Below are 16,235 nucleotides of genomic sequence, written 5' to 3' on the forward strand. Positions count from 1 at the left end.
AAATAGATATATTATTAAAATTAACTTTGCCTGTTTTTTTTTTCCTTTTTTAATGTTGCTACTAGAAATTATAATTAGACATGGGGCTTGTATTATATTTCTATTGGACAACACTGCTTAGACCTTTGTTAAAACTGAATCACCTCCAAAATCTTTTCCATGCACCCTATCCCATAGCCATCACCTCCTATCTTTCCAGCTCACTCTCTCTACCACCCTAATTCTGGCCACATCCAACTCTCCACCCATTCTACACGTACCTAAGCTCCTGAAGCAGACACAAATCATGCTGACTGATACTTTTATTTTTTTAAGATTTATTTTTTTAATTTCTCTCTCTCCCCTCCCCGTCCCCAGTTGTCTGCTCTCTGTGTCCATTCACTGTGTGTTCTTCTGTGTTCACTTCTATTCTTGTCAGTGGCCCGGGAATCTGTGTTTCTTTTTGTTGCGTCATCTTGCTACATCAGCTCTCCGTGTGTACGGAACTACTCCTGGGCAGGCTGGACTTTCTTTCGTGCTAGGCGGCTCTCCTTATGGGGCACACTCCTTGTGCGTGGGGCTCCCCTCTGCGGGGGACACCCCTGCATGGCACAGCACTCCTTGCGTGCATCAGCACTGCGCATGGGCCAACTCCACATGGGTCAAGGAGGCCCGGGGTTTGAACCACGGACCTCCCATGTGGTAGGCAAACACACTATCCGTTGAGCCAAGTCCACTTCCCTGATACACTTTCAATGTATGAAGAGAAGTCTCAGATGATCTCAGCTGATCTGCCCTTCAAGTAATAACTTCTCTTTCCTCTAACTTCTAACACTGCCTTCCTCTCTTCCCAACTCCTGATGACTTTGCTTATTTTAGAGAAAACAGAGTCAATGAGAAGAGAATTTTCTCATGCTCCAGACATCAAATCTACCAACTTTCCTGCATCTTGTCTCACATACCTGCCGTCCCTCAACTGTGCCTTACTCCTTTCAAAAGCCTGTGCGAGAAAGCAGATGTGGCTCAACTGATAGAGCATCCACCTACCATACAGGAGGTCCAGGGTTCAAACCCAGGGCCTCCTGGCCCGTGTCGTGAGCTGGCCCACGTGCAGTGCTACCGCGCACAAGGAGTGCCGTGCCACGCAGGGATGACCCCAAGTAGGGAAGCCCAACACGCAAGGAGTGTGCCCTGCAAGGAGAGCCGCCCCCATGCAAAGAAAGCACAGCCTGCCCAGGACTGGTGCCGCATACACAGACAGTTGACGAAGCAAGATGGTACAACAAAAAGAAACACAGATTCCCGGTGCCACCGAGCATGCAAGCAGACACAGAAGAAGACAGTGAATGGATACAAGAGAGCAGACAATGGGGGTGGGAGGGGGGCAGAAGGGAGAGAAATCAAATAAAATAAATCTTAAAAAAAAAGAAAAAAGAAAAAGCCTGTGCCTACCACAATGAGATACCACTTCATACCCACTAGGATAGCTATTACCTTAAAAATAATAATAAAAGGAAAATAGTTAGTATTGGCAAGGACATGGAGAAATTAAAACCCTCACACACTGCTGGTAGGGGTGTAAAATGTTGCAGACACTGTGGGAAACAGTCTGGCAGTTCCTCAAAAAGATAAATACAGAATTACCATATGACCTGGCAACCCCACTCCTAGGTACAAAAAAGAATTGAAAACAAGGACTCAAACAGACACTTTATGCCAATGTTCATAGCAGCATTATTCACAAAAGCCAAAAAGTAGAAACAACCCACAAGTCCATCAACAGGTGAACAGATATAAACAATTGTGGGTACATACATATAAGAGAATACTATTCAGTCATAAATAGGAATGGAGTTCTGATTCATGTAAAAACATGAATGAACCTTGAAAACATTAAACCAGACAAAAAAGCACAAATATTTTATCACTCCACTAATATGAAATATCTAAAATAGCCAAATTCAGAGAGACAAAGTAAATTAGAGGTTACCATTTAAGTTATTGCTTAATGGTACAGTTTCTGTTCGGAGTGATGAAAGTTTGACAATGGTAGAATAACACAGCAAATTTAAATAATGCCACAGAACTGTATACTCCAAAATCACATTGCCAAATTTTGTTTTAGATATGTATGTGTGTTACTACAATTTTTTTAAAAGATACAACAGTCACCCTCAAAAAAAGCCAGTGCCTCCTCTTCTACACAAGATCCTCTCTACTCTCAAACTCCACTCCTACAATGATTCTCTCCTCTCTACCCCACGGTGTCCATTTTCCCCATTCTACCAGATCATTCCCATCAACACACAAACATGCTGCAATTATGATCTCTGTGAAGTGGCTCCACTAGGTTCTTACCCAATACCCATCTCGCCTATGCCCTCTGTTGTCCCTCTGTTGTCAGAACAGCCATATACCCGGCCAGAAAACATTTCCTTGCTTCCTGTGCCAATAGGGGTCACCAACAAGATGTTAATGGGGTCACTGGCTGAAGTTTCCTGAAAAGAAACCTTTAAAAGGGATTTATTCAAAACACCATGTTCTCCATTGTTCCCCCTTCCTCCCTGGAAAACCAACATATGGCAAAAGCTGCAACAGCAAAATGGCCCTGGGTACACAAGCCAAGCAAATAAGGACAGCAGAGACAAATGATAGGGAATCAGCTTTACATGAGGAGAAATCATGTAAATCAGTTTTACATGACATGGTAGAACCAGCTTTACATGAGGGAAAATAAACCACCTACCTCAAGCCATGCAATTTCAGGTTTCATCGTAAGCTCATATCTCCATGCAGCTATCAACCCATTTCTCTATCCTTTGATACAGCAGAACTCCTCAAGAGTGGCCTCAACTCTCCTTCCTCCCATCCCCTCTCAAACCCCTCCAGTTCAGGCTTTCAGCCCTATCATTTCAAAGTCATTAATGGTCTCTCTCCATTGCCAGCGCCTCAGTCCTCACATACAAGCTCCACTCACACAACTGCTTTCTCCCTGCTCCCTGCACTGCTTTCTCCATTCAACTTCCAAGCCACATGCTTTGGTCAATATGTTTAGTTGCAGAAAAGTGAATGGACTCCAGCAAAAAAAAAAGAACTTCTAAGGGACACCAATTATTCACAGAATTGGTAAGGCTGAAGAAACAGACCCTAGGATTTCTCAAAGAGATTCACAAAACCACATCATAAAAGTAAGCCACCAGAGCAAACAACCAGTAAGATGGTGGCAGAGTAAGGAGCTCCTAGAGTCAGCTCCTGCTACAGGGCAGTTAGTAAACTCCCAGAGCTCTCTGGAGCTAGTTGCAGCACCTGTCTGGGGGCTCCAGGAGGCCAGAAGAGCATCCTGCCACATCCTTGAAGGAGTGGAAGGAGACTGTCCATCTGCTCCATGCCATGGATGCCAGTGCCCATCCTCTACCAGAGGCACAAGCTGCCTTAGGAGCTGTTCCATGGCTGGAATTGGAAGTTCCACTTCCCCAAAAGAGGGGAGGAAGAGACAGTTGGGCACCAACTTTAGCTACTGATGAGTAAATTCAATGGGCTAAAGTATAACCCTAAGAACAGCTAAAGTTTGAGCCTGTCCAAGTCAGAAAGAGGCTGATACCCGCCATCTTAACTCCACACCTGGCACGAGGAGAAGTGGGGCAGACTGAAAATCCCAGTGCTGGTGGGGACCAGCTTCTTTCCATCCCGATCAGATTGCAGGTCTAGCCTCAGACCCAGCCCCACCTCTAGGAGGGAGGAAGCTGGGGGGATCTGCGCCAGCCTCTCCAGGAAATTACAGGCCAAGCCGCAGAGGCCAGTGATTATCCTACTTTGGCAGTGCAAGCTGCCCCAAGAGCTAGTCTGTGGCTGGAATTGGAAGGAAGAGTCAGTTGTCCACTGATTTTGGCTACTGGTTGGTGGACTCGGGTGGCTAAGGTGTGACCCTAGGAACTTCTAGGGTGTGAATCTGTCAGAAAGAGGCCAGTGGCTGACATTTTGACTCTGCCCCAAGCCTGAGGGGAAGCCAGGATCGAAAAATCACTGTGACGGTAGGATCACCCAGATCAGCCTGCAGCCCTAACCTAGGCTTCAGCCCCCACTCTGGCAGGGAGGAGGCTGGCGGGCCCTCCACCAACCTCTCCGTGTAACTGCAAGTACATTTGGCTTGCACAAACTGAATAGTTTTAAGTCAATCAGGGCAACTGTGGTCATCTTGGAGCTGCACTGCATAGACTGCTGACAATACCTGTAGCTCTATGCCTGTCCCAAGCAGGGGAGAAAGAGGCGTGAAGCTTCATCAGTCTCCCTAGGCAACTACAGTCTAGGCCTGCACAAGGTGGATTATTCCACACAGCTGCGACTCTGTCCTACCCCTGGCAAAGGAGAAAGTTGGGAGAAGCTTCATCAGTCCCTGGGGCAAGGAGGGCAGCTTGAGTCCCCACAACGTATAGCACTGACTACATCTTTGGCTCCTACTGCACAACCAGCAAGGGAGAAAGGGCAGGAAGCCCTAAACCAAAGAGAAACCTGCACCCAGAATAAATACTCTAGTAAATCAGATGCCAAGACACCAACAAAAAAATTACATTCCCCATCAAGAAACAGCAAGAAACGGCCCAGTTAAAGGAACAAGATAAGCCTCCAGATGACACAAAGGAGTGGAGAAAACTAATCATAGATGATCAAACAAATATCCTTAATAAGGTCAATGAGATGGCTAAAGAGATTAAGGATATTAATAAGACTTTAGATGAGCACAAAGAACTTGAAAGCATACATAGAAAAATAGCAGATTTTATGGAAATGAAAGGCACAATAAATAAAATCTAAAGAACACTGGAATCATATAATAGCAGATTTGAGGAACAGAAGAAAGGACTGGTGAACTTAAAGAAATGGCCTCTGAAAGTGAACATACAAAAAAACAGATAAAGAAAAGACTGGAAAAAATTGAACAAGGTCTTAGGGAACTAAATGACAGCAAAAGGTTTGCAAACATGTGTGTCATGGGTGTCCCAGCAGAAGAAGAGAAGGGAAAAAGGGCAGAAGGAACATTTGAAGAAATAATGGTAGAAAATTTCCCAACCCGACGGAAGGACATACATATATACCTATCCAAGAAGCACAATGTGCTCCCATCCAAAAAAATCCAAACAGACCAACTCCGAGACACGTGCTCATAGAATGTCAAATGCCAAAGACAAAGAGAGAATTCTGAGAACAGCAAGAGAAAGGAATGCATAACATACAAGGGATACCCAATAAGATTGTGCTGATTTCTCACCAGAAACCAAGGAGGCAAGAAAACAGTGGTCTGATATATTTAAGATACTACAAGACAAAAACTTTCAGCCAAGAATCGTATATCCAGCAAGACTGTCTTTCAAAAATGATGGCAAAATTAGAATATTCACAGATAAACAGAAACTGAGAGAATTTCTAACCAAGACACCAGATTTTCAAGAAATGCTAAAGGGTGTGCTAGAGCCTGAAAAGAAAAGACAGGAGAGAAAGGCCTAACAATAAAAGTAACCAAAAGTGTCAAAAGAGTAGGAATAAACTTAACCAATGATGTAAAGCACTTATATTCAGAAAACTGCAACTCGATATTAAGAGAAATCAAAAAAAGCCTAACTGGGGAAATGGACTTGGCCCAATGGTTAGGGCGTCCACCTACCACATGGGAGGTCCGCGGTTCAAACCCCGGGCCTCCTTGACCCGTGTGGAGCTGGCCCATGCGCAGTGCTGATGTGCGCAAGGAGTGCCGTGCCACGCAGGGGTGTCCCCCACGTAGGGTAGCCCCACGCGCAAGGAGTGCGCCCCGTAAGGAGAGCCGCCCAGCATGAAAGAAAGTGCAGCCTGCCCAGGAATGGCGCCGCCCACACTTCCCGTGCCACTGACGACAACAGAAGCGGACAAAGAAACAAGACGCAGCAAACAGACACAGAGAACAGACAACCGGGGGAGGGGGGGGGAATTAAATAAATAAATAAATCTTTTTTTTAAAAAAAGCCTAACTGAAAAAACATTCCATGCTCATGGATTGGAAGACTAATAAGTATCATAAAGACATCAATTCTACTCAAATTGATATACAGATTCAAATGCAATCCTGATAAAAATTCCACCAGCTTTTTTTTTCAAATTGAAAACACAATTATCAAATTTATTTGAAAGGGTAAGGGGTTCTGAATAGCAAGAAACATCTTAAAAAGGAAAAGCAAACTCTCATCTCCAGACTTTGTATTACCTATCAATAGTGGTAAAAAAAGCATAGTACTGGCATAAAGACAGACACATAAACCAACGGAACCGAATTTATGGTTCAGAAACAGACCCTCACATGTATGGTCAAGTAATTTTTGACAAGCCTGTCAAACCCACACGGCTCAGGCAGAAGAATCCATTCAATAAATGGTGTTGAAAGAACTGAATATCCATAGCCAAAAGAATGAAAGAGGACCCAATCTCACACCTTATCCAAAAATTAACTCAAAATGGATCAAAAACCTAAATAAAAAAGAACCATAAAGCTTCTAGAAGAAATTGTAGGAAAATATCTTCAAGCCCTGGTGGTAGGTGATGGATTCTTAAAGGAGATAAAAGGAGGACTGAGATGGACTACTGATGTTTAATGTATGTACAAGTTTTAATTAGCTTTAATGTAAAAGTGTGGAAGTGTATAGAGTGGATGGTAACACACAGTGAGTAACAGCTAGTTTATAAATGGGGATGTGGCTGAAAATGGTAGTCCAGGGATGTAAATACCAATTGACAGAATGCTAGAGAATAATTTAGGAACTGAATAGCACAGTAAACCAAGAGGTGGATGAGAATTGTAGTTGATGGTACAGACGCAAGAGTGTCCTTTGTGAACTAGAGCAAATGTATATCACTACTTCAGGGTAGTGGGAATGTGGAGAAGCATGGGAAAAATATAGCTGGAGTGACCTATGGACTATGGTTAGCAGTAATAATGCAATATGCTTGCATCTATGCCAAAGATGTACAGTGTTGATAATGGGGCCGTATGAAGAATGTGTGCCAAATGTACACTATGGACATGGTAACAATCAGATGATATTATTTTATCTGTAACAAACGTTCCACCAGTGGTTGGGTTGATGGAGGGGTGTTTGGGAATTCTGCACATGTGCATGATTGTTTAATAAGTTTACAACTTCTATCATAAAAAATTTATTTAAAAAATAATAATAGGACGGGCTGGGGGGGAAATACACCAAATGTAAGCTAAGAACTATAATTAGTAAAAAGATTTTGACAATATTCTTTCATAATCTGTAACAAACGTCTCACAACAATGCAAGTGTTGGTGGAGGGTTAATGTATGGGACCCCTGTATAATGTTATGCTTCTTTGTTTTGTAAGTCCACAACTTTTACTATACACTTATTGTTTACATGTTTATATATAAATAACATAAAGATTATAATAATAATAGAGTGGGTTGGGGGAAAATACTTTGGTTAGTAGTAATATTCTGACAATGCTCTTTAATCATTAGTTTAAAATGTTTAACAACAATGCAAGGTATTGGTGGTAGGGTGAGTTATGAAAGTACTGTATGATGCTATGTATGTTTGTTTTTTAAGTTTCCAACTATTACTACACACTTATTGTTTATGTATGTTTATGTGTGAGTGATATACTTAATTTTTTTTTAAAGTGAGCCACCAAGGCTCTGCCACCAACAGGACACTCCAAGTCAGGAACCTGCTGCCACACAGCCACAGCGGCGAAAACAGTCTGCTCGGGAACCCTGGCTGCCTCTTCCACCACTGGCAAGTTGCCTCAGCTTCTACCTGTGCTGGCAAATGGGTACTGTAGGGTCTAAGGTCCTCACTGCTTAACCCACTTGGAATTATCACCCTGGTAAAGTGCATCCAACAGGACTAGAATCACATCTAGAGCACTAGCTGCAAAGGAGTCTGCGAAATGCAGTTTTTAGCTTCCCAGAGCCTACAGACAGAAAACCATGCTAGCATGGACTCAGAACGGGCCTGGTACAAGTCAACTCATAGTACATTATCCCACTCTCCAGGCTCTCCTCTCGCTCGGGGCTCCATTTCATTCCCCTCTGCTGGGTCCTTCTCTCTACATTCTTTACTAATTGCAACAAAAGGCTCCATCTTCCCTTCTACTGACCTACCATCCTTAGTCTGACAACTCTTAAATTTACGTCTCCAGTCCTGAACTTCCCCCTAAACTGCAGGCTCAGACATCCAAATGTCTTTACATATCCAGTTAAATGTCCAATACGGACCTCAAAATTAAAATGCCCAAATCCATCCTTCTCCCGGGCTTTCCCCTATCTGTAAGTGGCATCGCCATCCATCCAGGGACACAGGCCAAATACCTTGGAATAATCCTTGATTCTCTCACATCTCATGTCCAACCCATCAGCAAAACTCTCAGCTCTACTTTACAAATGTATCGACTCTCCATTCACATAAAGCACAAACTAATAAAAACAAGCTGTGGTGGTAGACATCAGAATGGTGGGTACCCCTAGTGGTGGGGAGGGAGGGGGATAGAGATTGGAAGGGCTCATGGAGGAAATTTTAGGATTCTGCTCATTATTTCCTGATTGGGTGGGTGTTATATGGGCATGTTAAATTTATGAAAATTTGAGCCCACCAACATGATTTGTACGTTCTTCTGCAGTTATATTTACTTCAATAAGATTTACTCAAAATGGAATGCTCCTTAACAATAAAGAGCTACAACAAACTACAATATATGGATGAATTTCGAAAACATGATGTTAAGCAAAAGAAGTGTGACATAAAAGTATATATGGTATGCATTCCATTTATTTAAGGTTCAAGAGCAAGAAAAACTATGGTGATAGAACTAAGATCACTAGTTACCTCTGGGGAAGTTAGGGAAGAAGACACATGGAAAGGAACATAAGGTACTTTCTAGAGGAATGGAAATGTTCTAGATTAGGATGTTAGTTAAAAGAGCGCATATATTTGTCAAGAGTCATCAAACTGTACACTGAAGATCATTTTATTATATATAAAACTTATTGGATAAAACATACCTTTTGAAAGAAAACTTAAGTTTACCCAAAATATGACTTCGCACCATCTCCATTGTAACATCCTAGTCTAAGTTGCCACCATCTCTTACCACATTAGCTTCCTAATTCCTTGATTCCACTCTTGATGCTCTACTAACATCAAGTATCTCAAGGCCTCCTGCTCCACGCTAGCCAGAGAGAACCTTCTGGAAACCCGTCACTGCCCTCCCGAAAGCCTTGTAACATCCTTCCCTCTACTTACATGACACTAAAGCCTTTGGCTCCTGGCTCCCTCACCCCCCACCCACTCTGCCCCAGCCATACTTCCTCCGAAGTGCCAAGCTTACTCAAGCCTCAGGGCATTCGAATGTGCTGTTCCCTCTGCCAAAAATGTACTCCAAGATATCCCCTCACCTCACTCAGGTCCCGGCCCATATCTCACCTCCTCAAAGAACTCCTTTGACCACCTAACTAGACAACAGCCCCATCACTCTTTTCACCAACTCTTAACTTATGTTCCTACACTAGAATTAATACTAATAATCTATTCGTTGGTTGTAGGCCTCGCCTACTAACATGGAAGCTTCCTGAGGCAGGGATTTAGTCTTCTCCACTGCCGAATTCCCAGATTCCAGAACAGTGCTGGGAATGAAGTAGGCACTCAATAAACACCTGTTGAATAAATGATGGCGTGAGCGAAATAAGAGAGAGGGTCTTTAACCGCAGTAAGCTCAGGGTAGAGCCAGCATAGATACTGAAACACAATACACTGTGATAAATGCTGTTACAGAAGTATGTACAAGTAGAGGTGATGTTCAAAGCATGTAACTGGTCAGCCACAGGTATGGACACTGGCCAGAAGACTAGAGGCCCCCTGTGGTACCAGCGGTTAACCTTCCAGTTCCTGCAGGATCAGGAGGTGAGATCAGGGGTCCCAGAGTTGATCCTTGAAGGACTTGTGGAAACAAGGGCACTGATAACAATTAACATGGGATGGAAAAATGGCATGTCACAGAGCTCTGTGTGGATTAGCGTATTAAATCTTCAAAGTCCAAGGTGAGTAATATTATTTCTTCATATTAAAGATGAAGAAATAGAGGTTTAACGAAGTTCAACAGCTTCACTAAGCTCAACTTAGCTAAGCCACAGCTCGGGGATCCTACTCAGGTGTACCTAGGACCCAGGGCCTCTCCTAATCCCCACACAAGACTGTGTACATTCATCTTGGAAACCAACACATCTCAAAAGCACTTGTCATTTTGGAAAAGCATTAGCATGCCAGCTCAATGTTATTTTCGCTGGGATTCTAACATCATACCTGGAATTTGTGGTATGGCTCACAAGCTGCTTTCTTGTGATAAGATGGTTTCCCGGTTGTGTTCAAAGATTCAGGAGATTTTTTCAGGGTTAATTTTATAGAAGGGATAGCATATTCCAGTTGTTCAGGCTGGCCTCAGATAGAGGAAGGGTAAATAACTACGTGCTAGGTCTAAATAGTATCACAAGGTCTCCTGCTCCAAAATTTCTGCCAGTCTCTGAAAATTCCGTTGCTCACTCCTCTCAATTAAGCCATTGTTGGACTCCAAAATGCCATTAAATGTGATCCAAGAAGGGGATGATTCTTTAATCAAAATGAGTTTATTAGATTGGCTAGTCACATCACCCAGCACTCAGGTCACAGAGAGTGTGTGGAGAGAAAAGAATGAAGGCCAGGCAAATGATGCCACAGAAACGGTGGTTATGGAGGGTCCCAAGCAAGGGAAAGCACCAAGGAGGAGTGACAGTGTGGACACTGGGTGCAGCCAGTGGAAAGCAGGAGGACAAATGCTACTCAAAGAGCAGACTTTTTGTAGGTAATTTTTCCTTGGTCTGCCTCTGCTGGCCCCCTTAACCAGCAAGGAGGCACGGGTGCTGCAGTCAGATCTGACCCAACTGTGAATCAGAATAGTAATACTGACTTAAGAGGCAGGTGTGTGGAGTAAACGTACCCAGCACAGTGCTGGAATTTAGCAGATGCTCAATAAGCAATAGCCAGAACAAACCTCTGCAAAGAAACAATAGAAATGCTTCTCTTAGGTCCAGACATGGGAGTTTCTAAGAGCTAAGAGACCCAGAAGGCGGGGACTTAGATGAGGATGGAAAGCAGACCCTACCTTATCGATCTTACCAGGATTATCATCCCACCTGGATGGGATCTGCCTCTGATCAACCTTCTTGTTCCCTCACACATCTTTGGTATGGAAGTGAGTGGATGAACACTGGTTCATAGTCATATTCCAAAATAATAAAGTAAAATTAAACAATCTAATAGAGAAAATAATTTCCCTCACCCCTACAAAAAAAAATCTAAGTTACTGTTTATTACTGGCACATATGAATTGGTCATTTTATTAGTCATTTTCAGGATTGGTGGCACTGAAGAGGTAGAAGGTCACCCATTCCACACTAAAATGTGCCGTTTGCTGTAGTGAATTCAGCAGTCTCAGTTTACAGGCAACTCATTCTCCCTGATCAGAGCTCTACCTTTTCCCAGACAGTTAAACAACACTTGACTCACCCAGTTGGTTATTTCAGGTCTTTTGCACTTATCAGTACAAAGAATAGCTACAAAATTGATTGTTCCTCTTCGTCGCCCTTTATAGACAACAGTCTTGCTTCCTCTGCCAATCTCCTCATACAGAATGAAGTTTTCCATCTCTGGGCTGACTTACTTCCCACACACACGATGAAATGGCAGCCTACTAGCATCTCTAACTTCTAAAAAATAAACAAAAATGACACTCATAAATGCATGCTAGTTACACATTTAGAGTAGTATACCTAATATATAAATAAATCCAATAATTCAATAAATTCAGATTCACCTTCCCAGTGTTTAATACTACCGTCATTCTTTTTGTAGGATGAACAAAGTTAAGGTGAGATTAAGTAAAAGAAACAATTCACAAAGCAACTTCTCATTGTCAAGATCTTAACAAAAAGTAGTGAAAATAACAGTTCTGTTTTTCAACTATCACATGTATCAGAAACAGGGCAAAAATGAGATTTCAATGTATCTTGATAGCTTTCTGACTTTCTCTGTTACAAGGAAAGCCTGGTACAATGGAAAGCACACTGTATCAACATCTGTGTAATTGAACAATAGATGTCCCACCTAAACCTCACAAATTATGAGAAGTAAAGGAGACAACGTATGTAAAAATATAAACAAATGATGACTGATAATATTTCCATCTAAGCCACAGAGGCTATAAGAGTCAAGCCAAATAGTATTGTTAGAGGTCAGCAAACCACTGGCTCATGGGCCAAATCCAGCCCAATGTCTGTTTTGTAAATGAAGGTTTTTTAAACCACCACCAAGCCCACTCACATTGTCCCTGGTTGCTTTCAGGCTACCATAGCAGAATTGAGTAAACTGCAACAGAGACCCTATGGCCTGTGCAAACCCCAAAATATTTCCTATGTGGCCCTTTATGGGAAAAGTCTATCAGTTCCTGTTCTAAATTAAGATTTGTTTTTAAACCAAGTACTTCATTCTTCATCTAGCATATAAGCAGTTATGCACAGAGCATAAAGACAACTAGTTTATAAATGAAAGAAATTTCCAAGATTGTCCTAGGGCAGGAGTTGGAAACTTTTTTCTGCAATCAGAAAGAGCAAATACTAAGTTTTGTAGGCGTTATGGTCTCTCTTGCAAATACTCAACTCTGGAGTGATAGCATGAAAAGCAGACATAGCTAATAAACAAATAGGCATCTCTGTTAAAATTTTCTTTATAGACATTGAAATAAAAATTTCATATAATTTTCATGTCACAAAATACTATTCTTCTTTTGATTTTTTTTTAACTCAAGTGTTTAAAGAGGTAAAAACCATTCTTAGGTTGTTGGCCATACAAAAGCAGGTAGGCAGTCAGATTTGATTTGCAGGTCTTAGTTTGCTGACCCATTCTGGTGAAGGAAACTAGTAATCTAAGAATCGAGCAATAACTCTAATCCTATGATTCCATCTTCCAATGATATTTAAAACTATGGCAAAATGGGAAAAAAATTCCACTATAAAAACTTACAGGCTAGTAATTATATTTAGTCATTCGGTATAAGCCTGTTGTCTAGATCAAAATCAGAACAAAGACTCTTGGCATGGAAATTTTTAAAATTCTAGGTAGGAAGGCCGTGGAAGATTAATTTAAATAGATGGAATACAAAAAAAGAGCACAGATTAGTATCTCTTTCCATCAATAGTTTTACTAAATTCCTTTTACATCTAACAGTAGGCCACTCCTCCCTAAAACTCATTCATTAAAAAAAAAAATCCCAACACCTGACCCTTCAAAATGGCAAGAGGTCAACAATACATAGGATGCAATGTGAAGATGGAGATGCTAAGTCAGAAAAAAAAAAAAACAGAAAACTCAATGTTCACAAATTGGCTACATTAGGATACATCAGTATGAAATAATAAAATTTATTTTTTAAGACAAATGATTGATTCTTTGAAAACAAGGTTTTAGGCCACAAGGGGAAAAAAAAGTAAAATCTTAAAAACTTTGAATTGATTTTGATAAAATTTATTTCCTCAATCTTTACTGAATAACTATATGTGACCACAGCACTCAATCTGAAATTAACAAAAAGTGTCAATTATAAAGTCTACTTGGATACGGGTGCTTTATTATTTTCAAGGACTTCCCATCTCAGAGGATCATTTTCCGTGGAGTAAAACAATAAACGTAGCGGGTGACTTTTTTTTTCCCCTATTTCTTTGACTTTCTAAATTATGTTTCAAATTTTAAATTCCATGATAGTTAAAATTCCCTTTGGCTCGGTCTAAGGACTTTCCTCATCTTGGATTACTTAATGTTCTCTTTTTTTTCCTTCTAAACTTCTCATTGTAAAATAAAACACAAATACAGGGAGAAGACAAGGTTCAAGTAGTTGAGCGCCCCCTTCCCACATGGGAGGTCCGGCTCGGTTGCGGTGCCTCCTGAAAAAAACAAGGAAAACAAACAAAATAAACCAACTCGGGTGTGTGGTTTATGTATCTCTTAAAAAAAAAAAAAAAAGATAAAAAACAGAAAAACAAAACCAACCCAGAGAAGCTGATGTGGCTCGGTGGTTGAGCGCTGGCTTCCCACATACCTAGTCCCGGGTTCAATTCCCGGGCCCAGTATCTCAAAAAAAAAACAAAACACACACACACACAAAGAAAGCGCCACAAAACAAACGTCGGGTTCAATGAATTGTTCTAAGAGGGACACCTTGTAACCACACGCCCGCAGCCCCTCCCGGGCCCACCCCCATCATCACCCCTCTCTCGCTCCACGCCACCGCTGCCCAGGGGCGCACTCCCAGGCACACCGCCTAGTCTCCCCCAGTTGTCAAAAGCGGGATGCGCTTTTAAAGTCGTCTTCACCTACAAGTTCGCCTAAGAAACACGTGAGGAGCCGAAAGGCAGGGCAAACCACCCACGCGCGCGCAAAAGGAATTTACGATTCCTGCACCCTGAAGAAAACCCGCCCGCGCGCGGCCCCAGCCCCGGCCCCGCACCTTGCCCCGCCCAGAGGTGAGGCCCCGGCGTTGGGCTGCGGGCAGCCCCGGGGCCTGAGGCTCGCTCTAGGACCAGCCAGGTTCCTCCGCAGCGCCCAGCGCCGAGGCTCCGGCCCGCAGCTCGGGACCCGGCGGCCGGAGCTCGCTCGGCCCCGCACGGGCTGAGGCGCTGCGGCGATGGCGGCCTCGCACCGCCGGGCGGCACCCGCGAGCAGCAGCCCGCACGGCCCCGGGAGGCGCGGCCGAAGCCCGGCTTCGAGGTAAAGCCCGAGGCCGCGGCGCCCACAAGTTCGCCCCCCGAGCCCGGGAGCCCCAGCGCCCCGCAGGCCCGGAGCCAAAGCCGCGTGCGGTTCTCAGCCTAACAAACTCCAAGCGGAGCCCGGCTGGGAGAGCGCGCCTCGGACGGGGCGCGGGCGGCACGAGGTCCTTCAGGCCCGCGCTCCTTCCCGCGGGCGCCGACGAGGACACCAACCCGGACTCGCGGCAGCCCAAACCGCCGCCGACGCGACGGCGCTCGACTGCCTGAGGCGAGAAGCTGCGCGTCCGCTCCCCGCGCCCGCCTCGGGGTGGGCTCACCGGCCCTAGGCCGGCGGGGGACAGCAAGGAAGGCGGCAGGGACGCCGCGAGAACCGCGGGACCTGGCGCAGCTAGCGCCCCTGCGCGTTTGGACTCGCCCTTTCCGTCTCCATGGCAGCACGCAGAACGCCGGCAGGGGCGCAGGCGCTAACTGGCTGAGCAGGCTCTGCTCCTATTGGCTGGGGCCCGGAAATGCGCGGCCTTGAGGGAGCCTCCCTACGTCCAGAAGGCCTGGCGCCGCTGGAGGGCGAGTCCGGGAGTCCCCGGGCGGGAGGCCAGGACCGGAAGTGCTGGAGGGAGCCTCGCTCCGCCTTGGGGTTAGCTCATCCCCTCCACGGGGCCGCACGCGGGCCGCCGCTAGGGGCGCCTGGCCCTCGCTGGTGCAGCACTTTCGCTTCCTATTGCCAGGGATCGGGAAGTTGAAGTCCGCGGAGGGTCTAGAGGTGCCTGCGGTGATAGTGGAGGCAACGTAGGGGCTGTGAAAGCCCGAGCCCCAGCCGTTTTTTCTCTTCCTCCCTCCACTGCTCCCAGTTTCCCTCCATTCTTTACTTTCTGATGTCCTCTGGGAACCCACGCATGGTCTGGGTGACTGACTCAGGAGCAGACCCCTGGGGTTCTTCATCCTTTATAAAAGAGAAGGCTTGTAATCTTACAGCAATGATTGTTGCAGGTCCAGGGTTTTTAAGTTTCCCATTGGTATTGAAACAATCCACCATCTTTTTTTTATTTTTTTATTGTCTTTTTTTAAAGATAAATAGATCACACAAAAGGTTACATTAAAAAACGTAAGAGGTTCTCATATACTCCACTACTCACCCCACCCCTGCTCCTCCCACATCAACATCCTCCTTCATCAGTAAAGCCATTGCATTTGGTGAATACACCCTGGAGTACTGCCATACCGCATGGACCATAGTTTACATTGGAGTTCACACTCTCTCCCAGTCCATCCAGTGGGTTATATGGTAGGATATTCAATGTCCTACATCTGTCCTTGTAATATCATTCAGGACAACTCCAAGTCCCGAAAATGTCCCATATCACACCTCCTCCTCCTCCTCCCTCTCCCTCCCTTCAGCAATTCCGGTGGTCACCATCTCCAC

At 44.3% G+C, this 16,235-nt stretch overlaps 1 protein-coding gene across 19 annotated transcripts in view; it reads right to left on the minus strand.

The window, feature by feature from the left end:
* Positions 1 to 15,260, minus strand: part of ULK4 (unc-51 like kinase 4) — a 659,217-nt gene extending 643,957 nt beyond the window's left edge. For 12 of the 19 annotated variants that reach the window (XM_058288214.2, XM_058288209.2, XM_058288208.2 and 9 more), the window contains exons 1-2: positions 15,029 to 15,260; positions 11,565 to 11,764 (exon numbers count right to left, since the gene is read on the minus strand). In XM_058288214.2, the coding sequence (XP_058144197.1) occupies positions 11,565 to 11,702 (138 nt within the window). In that variant the 5' untranslated portion in view covers positions 11,703 to 11,764; positions 15,029 to 15,260. The remainder of the gene's footprint in view (positions 1 to 11,564; positions 11,765 to 15,028) is intronic. The other 7 variants (XM_058288215.2, XM_058288210.2, XM_058288213.2 and 4 more) reach the window with 3 other exon arrangements.
* Positions 15,261 to 16,235: the final 975 nt, after the last annotated feature.

Source organism: Dasypus novemcinctus, chromosome 26, assembly GCF_030445035.2.
Source record: "Dasypus novemcinctus isolate mDasNov1 chromosome 26, mDasNov1.1.hap2, whole genome shotgun sequence".
Classification (NCBI taxonomy): Eukaryota; Metazoa; Chordata; class Mammalia; order Cingulata; family Dasypodidae; genus Dasypus; species Dasypus novemcinctus.